General features: G+C 45.6%; 1 protein-coding gene across 5 annotated transcripts in view; it reads left to right on the plus strand.

The window, feature by feature from the left end:
• Window positions 1-12,285, plus strand: part of SCYL3 (SCY1 like pseudokinase 3) — a 28,727-nt gene extending 16,442 nt beyond the window's left edge. For all 5 annotated transcript variants that reach the window (XM_034778495.1, XM_034778491.1, XM_034778492.1 and 2 more), the window contains 7 exons: window positions 1,061-1,172; window positions 2,052-2,129; window positions 3,838-3,977; window positions 4,842-5,029; window positions 5,926-6,097; window positions 8,786-8,944; window positions 9,907-12,285. In XM_034778495.1, coding sequence (XP_034634386.1) covers window positions 1,061-1,172; window positions 2,052-2,129; window positions 3,838-3,977; window positions 4,842-5,029; window positions 5,926-6,097; window positions 8,786-8,944; window positions 9,907-10,760 — 1,703 coding nt within the window. In that variant the 3' untranslated portion in view covers window positions 10,761-12,285. The remainder of the gene's footprint in view (window positions 1-1,060; window positions 1,173-2,051; window positions 2,130-3,837; window positions 3,978-4,841; window positions 5,030-5,925; window positions 6,098-8,785; window positions 8,945-9,906) is intronic.
• The last annotated feature ends 236 nt before the right edge of the window (window positions 12,286-12,521 follow it).

Raw genomic sequence — 12,521 nt, forward strand, 5'->3', positions numbered from 1 at the left:
ACCAATGTTCCACAAAACCAAAACCCTCCACCACTTACCTAGCTTGAAGAATGAAGTTTGACATCCCTTCATTTTTATCCTAGCTACTGTAGCCATGGATGTCAAATAATCCTGAATCGTATTAAACTCTTTGCCTCAAAAGTAATTATTTAGGCACTGTAGGTGTGTGAGGGAAAAAATGATTCTTTAGTGTTAAATTTGCTGCCTTTTGTCATTGTGAGCGCCCTTGTTCTTAACAATAAACTCTTACGTAGTGCTTATCTGTAGCTCTCAAAGCCTTTTAGAAAGGGGGTGAATATCATTATTCCCATTATATAGATGGAGAAACCAAGGCAAACAAAACTGCAGTGACTTGACCTGGTCTCCCAGGGAGGAGTCAGTGACAGACCCAAGTGTTCTGGCTCCCTGGACAATGCTCGATCCACTGGACCATTGTGCCTCTTATCCTATTTACACTCTCTCTCAGCACAGGATCATGATTTCACTTCTGTGTAACGCTCCCTATTTTATATACCTCTATCATGTCACCTTTTTCATCTGTTTCCTGAAGAATCCATTTTTATTATCTCTTCACATGGAAGTCTGTCCATGCCTATAATTGTCCAGCTGACTTTAATTATAATGACACCAAATAGAGCTCTTAGTTGAGGTCCTGCCTGTCTTCTCTAATAGGATGTTTGCAGTTGCTGCAGTGGGAATGTGATGTGTGAGGTGAAAGAAAGCTGCTCAAAAGAATCTTCTCTTGTCCTCTTCACCAAGCTTAGGAGAAAGTGTTCCCTTTAGAACTGGCTTTTTATACATTGTATTTTCCATGCTTACTCCCTAAACTCATCAGCACTCAATGGCTAGATGGGTCAGGTAGGGAGGAGGTTGATGGAAAATGGCCTTTCTAAAAAAGGTAGAGGCTTATGACCGCTACTAAGCAATAGCAGCGGCTCTGGACTATTTTGCTACCCATCAGCACTTAAACAATAGTAAGTTTGCAGCAGAGGAAGGGGCAGTCTGAGTGTAGTCTGGACCTGGTGCTGGGAATGAAATCTAATGCTCGTTCTGGCTTCAGTTTCAGCGGATATTCTCTCCAGTTTTCAACAGACCTTGCACTGTACGCTGCTGAATCCAGATCCGAAGTGTCGTCCACCACTGTCCAGCTTACTGTCTCATGAGTTCTTCAGGTGAGGGAATGAATGCTTTGTCTGTTTGGCTATAGCAAACTGTTCCTCACTTCTGTGTTGTTGACATCACTCATTTCATTTTGAAAGGTTGTTGGTGGTTCTTTGATGCATGAAGTGCAAACATAATTACCAAGCTCACAGGCATGTTGTCATGTGGGATCTTTGACAAGGAGATTCCTTAAATTCAGAAGTCCTCATAGCGGGCTGTTGAATTATCAGCAAGATGGTTGAAAGAGTGACACTCCCGTGCATCGCAAATGTTATCTCCCCTACTTCATACTAGGTGCTGATGGAGGGCATAGAAGACCAGGCTGTTAGAGGTACCTCTATCTTAGATCCATCTTGACTTCCAGTCTCTACAGACCTACAGTTGCCATCACCTAAACATGTTGCTGCCTTGGGATAGTGTTATTGGCCTGTTGTGGGAATTTCCTTTTCTCACCATAATTTGGGTATCATGCTCAAGAGATTGCAAATGTACTATTGCTCAGTTGATACTGTATATAGCTGCATCATTCAATTCCAGTTGTAGACCTGCAGATTGAGGAAATTACTCTTGGTTTCAGTCCAGCTTCTAATGGACAGATGTCCAAATCACATAATTGCTTTCACCAGCCTCCTTGATAGCCTCAAGAGAGGCTAAGAATGGAATGGACCATGGAGACTGAATCCTCCTGCTAGAAGTGGTTGCAATGGGGGCTGAAGCGCACAGATGCAGTGAGGAATGCAAGAAGCCCAAACTGTCATTCTGATGTTCCCAGTCCAATGTCATGTGACTTGTTACTCCCCTTTCCTCCTCCATGTGCCTGATTAATGCAGGATGTGGCTTTCTTGAATCTCAAGTTCCTGATTCTTAGCCTTCTTTCTTTTTATGGTCAGAAATGATTTTCTAGAAGTTGTGAACTTTCTGAAAAGTTTAACCTTAAAGACTGAGGAGGAGAAAACTGAATTTTTCAAGTAAGTGAAAAGTTTTAAGAGCTTTAACCTTCGTGGAGAGCATTTATTGCAGTGGGAGGGGGGGATGACTTTGTCATGTTCAAAATGGGATCTCAGCAAGACTTTAAAAGGTTTATAGCTGGGATGATATTTCCTCTATCTGTGGATCTCAGTCTCTTACACAGAACATCACCGATGTGTTCTGATTTTAATGTAATCTTATACAAACTCCAAGAAGATCCATTGTTAGCGTTGAATAGGATATACCTGCCATCACCTTTGCTGTGTGGTTTGATTCCGAACAACTAATTTTTCTTGGAAATGGTATCTACACAATTTTCTATGTGCAGCTGATCACTGTGGTTGTCACTCCAAGAAAAGTAAAAACCATGTGTAAACTAGGTGAGTAGCAAGTACTTTCATTGCAGAGATAATTGGTCCCATTGTTCCCTGGGAATGAGCTAGAAAATTTGGACTGTGGTGGACATGGTTGTCTGAAATCTCAGGTGTATTTTAGAGGTCTGATTGGATTCTCTATGGAAACTTAGGCAAAACCAAGGACAGAAGCTTTCCCTTGGGTGGTAGGCTGTGAAGACAAACCAGGTTGTATATTGTCCACTAGCCACAATGGGAAATTTTAGTTTAGTTTGTTCAGTACAGACAAGGAGAAGCATGACTAATTTAGCAGAAGTTTTTTTATTTAGATCCCACTTGGTCTACATGGCAGAACTACCCATTTCCCCTTACTTCTGCATCAGCCATGGTGTCACTTACAGGATATTATTATACTGTAGCATCATGTTGCCATCGTGTGTGGTGGTGAGGGAAGAAGGGGTGTGATATCATTGTAATGCTGCTCATTTGATGAACTGAATCCAAGACCCTCCTCCCGTAACTAACACTTTTGGCACAACTAGAGTTTCTGAAAGATAAGACTGTGTCAGAATTTTTTTATTATGGTAAAATGTATTTTTCCCTGGCCTCACTCTTGGAAACAGCTGAACTCTTTTGGCTGAAATTTTCCAAAATCCAGCCGCTTTCAGACCCACTTTATACATGGTAAAGAACCATTTAAAAATAATCCTGTACAGATCACTTCTGAAATACTTTTTGCCTTAGATTAAGGGAGGGTCTTCCTGAGTTGATGTCCTTCCTTGCATGGGAAGCAATCTTGTTCAGGCAATGTCCTGCTGAATAAACATGCTTGCCTGTTACCGAGTGGCAGAAGGGCGACCTTTTGTAATGTGTATGGGGGTTGGGATGTAAGTGCATTTTAACTCTAGGGCTTTAACACGGTGATAGTTCATGTGAGCTCCTTGCTCTGAAACACAGACACAAACTGTGGTGATGGACAGTTTTAGAAAAGACAGAAATATTCATAGTCTGGCTACAGAATTTGATTGGGGCTTGCTTGGCTGGGTGGCTCTGTCTGGTGTAATCCTTGCCAGCCAGTAGCTTGGCTATGAGGTTTCACAGGATGTATCCATTTCTTTATTATTTATGATTTTGTTTGGGGAATATAGGCCCTACCTCAAATCAGGATTGGGGCTCCATTGTTGTAGGCACTGTACAGACACCATGAGATAACCCCTGCCCCGAAAAGCCCACAGTCTAAATAGAGAGGGAGGGGAAAGGGATATTTAATGGAAACTCATTCTGAAACCAAGTCATAATCAAATTTAAGAAAATAAAAAGTTATCCTCATACTAACTCCTCTCTCTCAAAACAGATTCCTGATGGATAGAGTGGCCTGTTTGTCAGAGAAGCTGATAGCTTCACGGCTGGTGCCTCTCTTACTCAATCAGCTTGTGTTTGCTGAGCCAGTAGCTGTCAAGAGTTTCCTTCCACATCTGCTAGGTCCAAAGAAAGGTGACTTTGAGTATTCTCTCTTCAGAGCAAACACTTCCTCATTTGGAGTGAAATCAGAGGGGTTAGTTAATTTGAACAGAGGTTTTAATAGTGGTGTTTGTTTAAGCCAAGCAAGTACTGTAAGATAAAGTACCAAAGATTCTGTCATTCCAGATACAGAATAACGGGAGTACCCCCGTCCGCCAAACTTTTCATTGTTCCTTTGTCACATGCCTCCCGCGGTTGCTGAAAAGAAGATTAGCAATTGTCTGGCCGCCTTCCATGCTGCTATAAATGGCCCTCCCCAGGACTGTGGGGCAAGGGGCATTTCTTAGAGCAGCGGCTGTGTATACCTCCTCCCCTCCCCTCCCCTTCTCTCCCCTCCCTTAGCATTCTTGCAGATAACAAGGCTGCCCCCTAGCTTGAGCTGTGGGAAGGGAGCAGGTTACTCTGCCACCTCGCTGGCATGGGGCAACTTCTTTCTCCCCAGGAGGCATTCACTATCCCTTCTTTCCCCTGCTGGAGTGCTTTGTCTCTCTCCCTCAGTAGTTCCTGTGCCCTTTCTTTGCTCCCCCTCCTTCACAATTTTGCCTAAGCAGCCACAGGGACTTGTGTGCCCTTTAATTGCCCAGAGGGGTCACTGTCAAGCAATGCAAATCATTCCTGCCCCACCCTTCTGATGTCCTGAGCATGCTAGCTCTGCAGCACTTCTGGCTCCTGCTGACCAAGAGAGCATGGCATTAGGACTATGATTCAAACTGGGCTCCTCAGTGATAGACCTAAGCCCATAGGCTGCTGGCCGTGGTGACTGAGAGTAGCGTTAACTTGCAGAGAGTTGTCTTTGGTCTGGGAGGTAGCCTGTCCCATGTTCCAACTCTTCCCTAGATAAAACTGGAGAAAGTGAGACCACCTGCCTGCTGTCACCAGCCCTCTTCCAGACGCATGTCACTCCTGTGTTGCTGAAGCTGTTTGAGGTCCACGAAGAGCACGTGCGAGTGGTGCTGCTGTCTCACATTGACGCCTACGCAGAACTGTTCACGCAGGAAGAGTTGAAAAACATCATATTGCCACAGGTTAATGATGAGGCAGACAACGGGACTGGACATGGCGTATCAAGAGTGTGGGAATTCTGCTGCTGGGATGGCCTCTGTTGCTTATTACACGTAAAGATCTCCTAGTCCTGGCAACAGTGAAGCACAGTGCAGGCAAATTGTGTAAGCTTTCCCCAAACACCCAACTCTGCCAAGTGCAGCTCAGCCCTGACATGCAGCTCCCTTCACTTATTCCAGGCCTGGCACCCATGCACCTTCTCACAGCTCAGTCAGTTCACCTCCATCCTGAGCTAGAGCCTTCCTTGCTAACCCAGTCCTGCCCCCTCACCCTAGCTACGCCAGGGTACCTCAGTCCTGATCTGGAGCACCCCTTGATATTCCAGTCCTGCCCCCTAACCCTAGCTATGCCAGTGTTCCTGGAATATATAGATATTCCAGTGCTAAGATACCCCTTCTTCCTCCCCTCCCACAACTCATACACATCAAGCTTGATTTATGATCTCCCGCTTATGACAATACACTGCCTCTCCATCCTATGCCACTCCAGTATCTCAGTTGTGGGAGTCTTTTGAGCAGAGATGACTGGTCATTCTGAATTGTGCCAGATTATTTGCAAAGTGGTCCAGTGTTCACAAGGAGCTAGTATGGGTGACCCTTTTTAACTGGTAACATGAATCAGGTTTTGAACCCTAGTGAGGAGTAAGGCTACTTTCCTACCCAGGGAAGTGATATACATATTGAATTTTGTTTGTCAGAGAGAAGATGACACTAATAGTGAGTTTCAGAAGTGGTTATCCACATGATTGTCTAGATGAAAGAACAGCAGAAACATGCTGTAAACATCTTTAATGGAAGAGCTAAAGAAAGAATTGCTCAGATTCTTTGCTGTTTCTGATAGCTTTCTGGTCTTGTCCTAGGTGCTACTGGGCCTTCGAGATACCAGTGACTCTATTGTTGCAATAACGCTGCATGGCTTAGCGGTTCTGGTCTCTCTGCTTGGACCTGAAGTGGTTGTGGGGGGTGGAAGAACTAAGATTTTCAAATGCTCCGCACCGAGTTTCACTAAAACTACGGACCTTTCGCCAGCAGGTAGGTAAATGCAAAAAGAGTTTGGGATTGCAGCACAGTGAGATTGGTTTGTGCTGTCCAATCTTGCCTGTGCTGCTTGGATAGGGACTCTAGGAAGAGTCCCTCATGTGGATAAGCCTGTTAAGTGAGGGCCTCTTGCCCTCAATAGTGGAAAAAATGATCTGCAAAGACAGAACTGGGGTAACTTATTTAGCAACAGATTGTTCCTGCCACAAGCTGCTCCAGTGAGATGTAGAGGAATAAACCACCAGTGACAAAGGCACACACTGGGAACAGCCATATATAAACAAAACCACAACTTTCCGTTTTGTTAAAGGGACACAGCGAGGAGTATTAGTATTGTAACCAATCCCTCCTAAATAGTTAAAATTTCAGTCAGCTCTATGACTTAGTACAACATGGTATTAAATGGAGCAGTGGACCTTGTGTCTGGCATCTTGTGACATTTTAACTGTTTGTGATTGATCTGTTTCCCCCTTGATGTGGGAGAAGAAAAAGCAGAAGCTAATTGGTTTTGTCTTGATGTTAGCTGTAGGCCTTGTCTATAACTGTATTTCAGCCTTGCATAGCTACATTAACACAACCCCTCCGGCAGTAGGCAGTTTACACTAACACAATTTACACTGGTGCAGCTTACCTGGCTTGGAAACGGGGGTAAGTTATGTGACACCCTGGCACCCCACTATTCGCCACTGTCATGTAATTAGGCTATGTTTTGTACAAAGTATGACTTGTGAGGTATCATCATTCTAAAAGTCTTGATCTGCTAGACAGTAATATCTTGTTTGATTGTATGTGCTATCGTCATATGTCAAGTTATGAAGTTTGGCTATGTATGTGTTGAAACATGTTGTGAGGTTGAAAACGCCCACAAGCAGCCTTTCAGGTACAACAGTAAAAAGGCCAAACAATGTTAATGGCTCGTTGAGAAAATGCACACAAGCACAAGGATTACCCCAGGAACTGTGTACAATAGAAACCTCTCAGAGATAGCACTACACAATGGGAACTGCTTGACCCAGGTCACAGCAAAAGAGCTTTCCAGCAAGTGGGAAGAAGATATAAAAGGGGGACAATGATATCATGATGGTACCTCACTCCCCCTACAACAACACATCTGGAAACACCAGAGGGGCAAGGACTGAACTGGGGGAAATGATGGTCCCAGGCTAGAGGGAATTTTAGCCTGTGTATGACAACCTGGGAAAGCCAAGGAAGCTTGTGCCTTAAGAATCTGCCAGCCTGTTTATCACTCAGGGTGAGCATTTGCTAATTCATATCCTACCTATTTAGTGTGTTAAGCTCAGTTTGTGGTTTTGTTTATTTACTAAGGTAAACTGCTTTGATCTGTTTGCTATCACTTATAATCACTTAAAATCTATCTTTTGTAGTTAATAAACTTGTTTTGTTTTGTCTAAAACCAGTGTGTGTGGAAATTGTAACTTCGGGCAGAAAGCTGTTGCATATGTCTCTCCACATTGAGGGAGGGGGTGAATTTTATGAGCTTACGCTGTACAGTTGCCTGTGCAGTGCAAGACAGTATAATTTTGGGTTTGCACTCCAGAAGGGGGTACGTGCCTTAGCAACTGGGAGGTGCCTTACCTGAGCCTTCCCACGCAGAGCTGATCTGAAGCTGCAGCTGGGTGTGTCCCTATCTGTATGCTGATGAAAGAGCAAAGTTGGAGAGCTTGGCAACTTATCACAGCACCACAGTTTGAAAGGGAGCCCAGGCTGGTGGGTCAGGCGAGCTCAGTGGTATCCCAGTTCCAGGTGGCACCCCGGAAGGAATCTGTCACAAGCCACACTGATACAAATCACCCTGTACTGGTGTAAAGTGTGTTACATTAGGGGACTGCATTTGTGCAGATACATAAGGTGACAGAAATCACAGTATGGCGCTCTGCCACCTTGAGTGGTGGCTGGACCTTAAATAGAGGTTGTTGAGCCTGCTATAGCCTTGGCAAATAGCCCGGACTCTTCTACCTCAGGCAGAAGAGACTCCAGCTTTTAAGATCTAGGGCTCCAAGGCCCAGTCCCCGCTGCTGCTGATCCAGTCAGGGTTTAGTGTTACACAGGCAATGCCATAGTGACTGGCTTCATTTGCACCAGTGCTGGCTGCCTGTTGCTGTGTGCTGAAACACCTCAATCAGCTGGTTCCTGTACTGAACAGCAGACTGGTTTACGTCACAGCCTTTGAGAGGCAGCTGAGAGTTTGTTTTGCATGTGTATGGCAGTGAAAGAGGCGTCAAGGGTGGAGATAACAGGAGAATCCCTGTGGAACCTTGTGACTGTCTGACCTGCAGAGCAGAAGCTTGTGTTGGGGAGACAGATGGTTGAATAAACACTGTTCGCCATCTTAGATGCATAGTAATAGGATGTGAATGGGGCTCATATTACTTTCACTTCATTAAAGTGCGGTGATGGCTGCTGCATTCACCCAGGGGTCTGCAAAGCACCCAGGCCTCAAATGTAGAGCCCAAGTACGTTTTGCTGATTCAAGGGCTGCCTTAGCAAGTTGCCAGGAATCTGAAGACCCAGCAAATTGCAGAAAATGGAGTAGATTGTGGGCCATCTTGGGTTTCATCCTAGCAATTGAATGTAATGAAGATCTCTATTGTGCCTTTGTTCTGAGCAGAGCAGCAGCTATTGAGTGAGTGTCCTTTGTGTTTTTGCTTTGTATCCCTGCAGACTCCCCAACTCACATTAGCAACCAGAGAAGTCAGCTTTCCCAGCCCCTGCAGAACAACTCTTCCAGTGTGTTCCCCAAGTGCCCCATCGCTGGAAACGTGTCCCTCAGCAGCGAGAAACATGTGCCAAGAAAAGACTCTCAGGTGGCCTTAAAGACAGGTAAACCTCCAGAGCTTTCTTACTGGAGCAGTCCTTGCTACTAAACACTAATGACTAATATCCTTTTTGGTGGTAGCACAACAGCGCTGCCTCCTGCTGATTTGAAATGGCTACAGAGGTGCCATTTTCAGTTGAGTGACTCACTGCCATATGTACCTGACAGGTAAAGGAGCTAGGAAATGTGGGGAGTGGAGAGTACAGAGGAAGAACCTAACACAATGTTTAGGAGAACAGTTGGTATGTTTAACCTTTGGAAAGCTAAGTACTGGAGGGGGGGCTCTCAGTGCTTGATTTGCACGGGGATGGATAGAAGATAATTGAGAAGACTGAAGTAAACAATGACACTGCTGGCAAACTGAGCAACATAGATATGTACCCATAATGGCATGTCTGTTTGCCTTTGTGCCCTGGCCCTTTTATGTGCCCTAACCTTCCCACCTCATAGCTAGGTAGGTGAGCAGCTCCAGCAATGAACTGAAGGCTGTCATGACTCACTAGCTAGTTGCAGTTGGCACCATTCATATACTTGCTGCTTCCCTGTCTTCAGCAAGCTGATCCAAAATGTCCATCTGTGTTTGTTCTCCTTTGCCTTTGTCCAGTAGCAACTCAGCAGCCCCTGGGCACTTGCTGGTTAGATGTTCCAAGCTTAGTAACCCTCCCACTGTAGGCAGGAAGCTGGTCACTGCTTCTGAGGCAGAGGCATTTCTGCGCTGCCTTCTCTTCTCCTTTAGCAGCACTTTGAAGCATCAGTATAGATCACTGGTGGAGACAAGGCACTGGGCTATGTGGAGCACTGTTCTGATCTAGTGTGACTGTTCCTGAGCAGGCTGGTGTGGTGTTTCCTTAGTGATCGAGTTAGGGCATCGTGGGAGTTCTAGGTATAACTTACATTCCCAGTTTTATGGGAAAGGCACAATTTAGCACCATCCAAAACAGGTGTGTAATTCCTATGTCTTCCACAGTTGAACAAGACCCTCAGCTATCCCTGAATGGAGATCCTGCTGCGATGAATACTGTGGGAAGCAGCAGGAGCCCTTTGAATACTTCTGAAAAGCCAACAGAGGAATGGCCAGACTGGAGCGAGTCCGAAGAGCCCGAGACTCAGAAAATTGTGAACGTACAGCTCCGGCCTATGGAGCCACATGGCAGCACTGGGCCCTATGTTGTTGATCATAATGTGGACAAGGAACCCTCGGACAACTTTGAGCCCAGCAGCCCTGCTCCTAAACTGTTCTCAGGAAACAGCCTCAATGCTTCAAGAGCTGATGGAGTCCAAGTGCAGAGGCCACTCCCTGGTGCCCTTCAGCCGAGCAAAGAATCCAAAAGCTTCAAACCCAGTCCTCCCTCAATGTCCAGCCCTGTGAATTGCTGGAGCAATGACAGCTGGGACCACCCAGACCAGCTGAGAGAAACAGCATTCCTGGAAAGGTCTCCCAAGTCTCCATGGGAGTCTGGCTTAGGAGAAGAGTTCACAATCCAAGTGAAGAGGAAACCAGGGCGAGATCCTGAGTTGGACTGGTTTGCTGACATGACCCCAGATATTAAACCATCTGCAGCTTTCCTGATTTTACCGGAAATGAGGACAGACTCGGTTGTTCTTAGTCACTTAAGTGCAGTTTCCAGTGGAGAGGATACCTCCCAGATAGTGCAATTTTCATCCAAATTTGCAGCAGCTGAAGTCAATGAGGTGAGAATACGGGGAGTTGGGGGGATTATATTGAGTGATGTGGTAAATTGTAGAAGGAAAAATGCATTTCAAGGAATGCAAAATGCAAGCAGGTCCTGCACAAACCTGCCACTATGCCTCAGTCCTTAGCAGCAGGGTGTCATCTGTGCAGTGCTGGCACAGTGCATGCTGCCTCAGCAGCTTCATCTAGACAGTGGATAACATGGAGGAGAGGAAGGAGTCTTTGCAGGTGAGGAAACAGGTGGACATCAGTTGACTGCTGTAAAGGTGCTGAATGATGCATCTTATCAGGCACTATTGTTAAGTTTGATCAGCTCTTGTAGCTGCAGATGTGTGATAAGAGGCACATGAAACTGATTAGTACAGTTTGGGTAAACTTGTGGCCTTTAAAACAATTAGGCACAGTGGCTTGAGGACTAGGAAGGGGATATAAACTTTTCCTTCTAGTTCTTGAATTCAGATCCAGAGAGGGGCTGTTTAGTGGCCTGTGTGAAATATGATTGTCCTAGCCCAGCTTCTACTAGACAGATAGATACCTTCAACGCAAGTGTGACCTTGTAGATTCAGTGGAGTGGCCAAAGATTTGAAGAGTTGGGAGTCTAAATTCCACTCTCAGCTGTAGCAGTCCTGCTAAAACAGCTGAGGCACATTGTGGGGTGCAGCATGAACCACATGGCATTAAATGGGATGTTTTGCTTCTGGGACTCTTTCATTAGTTATGTAACCCCTTTTAAAAGATAAACCTACTATAAAATAGGAGGGGTGGGAGGAATCTATGCACCTTGCAAATGAACTCCTCCTTTTAAATGGTTTGTACGATCTGAAAAGAGGAAAGAAACAGCTTGTCCACGACAGCCAGTGGTGCTAGAAACCTGCACATTTTCTCTAGGGAGTTGTAGAGTGGTGTGTAATTCTGGTTTCTGTCATCACGTGCCTGTATAATGTACCAGATAGATCAAAACAAAGTCCTAGGCTGCTTATTGAACTGGGCATGTGACTTGAAGGTTCTGATGGATTGTCACAGAGTCCAAGGACTGCTGCTATGTTCTGCAGCAGTGAGGGACAGGGTTATGGCTCTGCACATGGAACAGTCTGCTTATCTGACTGAGTCCTGGGCTGTGGGTGCTCCTAAGAAGGGGAGAAGCAGGAAAGGCTATTCTCCCTCCCCAAACAGCCTCTGTCTCTGAAATGGAACAGGGTGACCTGTCACAGCCAGTGGTAGTGCTATCGGAGCTGAGGGACTGAGAGGCTGCCTTGCAGGACAAAGCACAATCACTGTCAGTGCTAGCAGGAAAGGGAACATCCCCTGCTTGCCACCAGAGCATGCAGGGTAGGAAGAGAGGGAGGTGTATAGAGACCCCTTCCTCTACAGCCTTTTGGAAGGGAGGAGCCCTCACCTCCCTTAGAGATAACAGTTCCTGTGTTAATAGCATGTGTTCCTCTGCTGAGTGATATGGCTAAGAACAGGGGGACTGCTGCTTTTACCCCACCTTGCTGCCATAGTACTTTACTCCCATTTGAGAGTCACAGCAGGGACAGAGACTGGTTTTAAACCATTGTCTGACTGCAAAATACCTGACTCGCCTATCTGTGTTAAATAATTGGTCCAGTGCTAGCTTAACGCACACCACCTTTGGAAACCACTGCTATCTAATGTACTGATATGGTGCCTCTCCCCCCCCCCCCCCCCATAGTATCTGAGCACCTAATGCATTTATCTGCACAACACCCCTGGGAGGTAGGGAAGTGTTATCAGATAAAAAGCAACACAGGGTCCTGTGGCACCTTTGAGACTAACAGAAGTACTGGGAGCATAAGCTTTCGTGGGTAAGAACCTCACTTCTTCAGATGCAAGTAATGGAAATCTCCAGAGGCAGGTATATATCAGTA

The sequence above is a fragment of the Trachemys scripta genome, chromosome 8, assembly GCF_013100865.1.
Source record: "Trachemys scripta elegans isolate TJP31775 chromosome 8, CAS_Tse_1.0, whole genome shotgun sequence".
Classification (NCBI taxonomy): Eukaryota; Metazoa; Chordata; order Testudines; family Emydidae; genus Trachemys; species Trachemys scripta.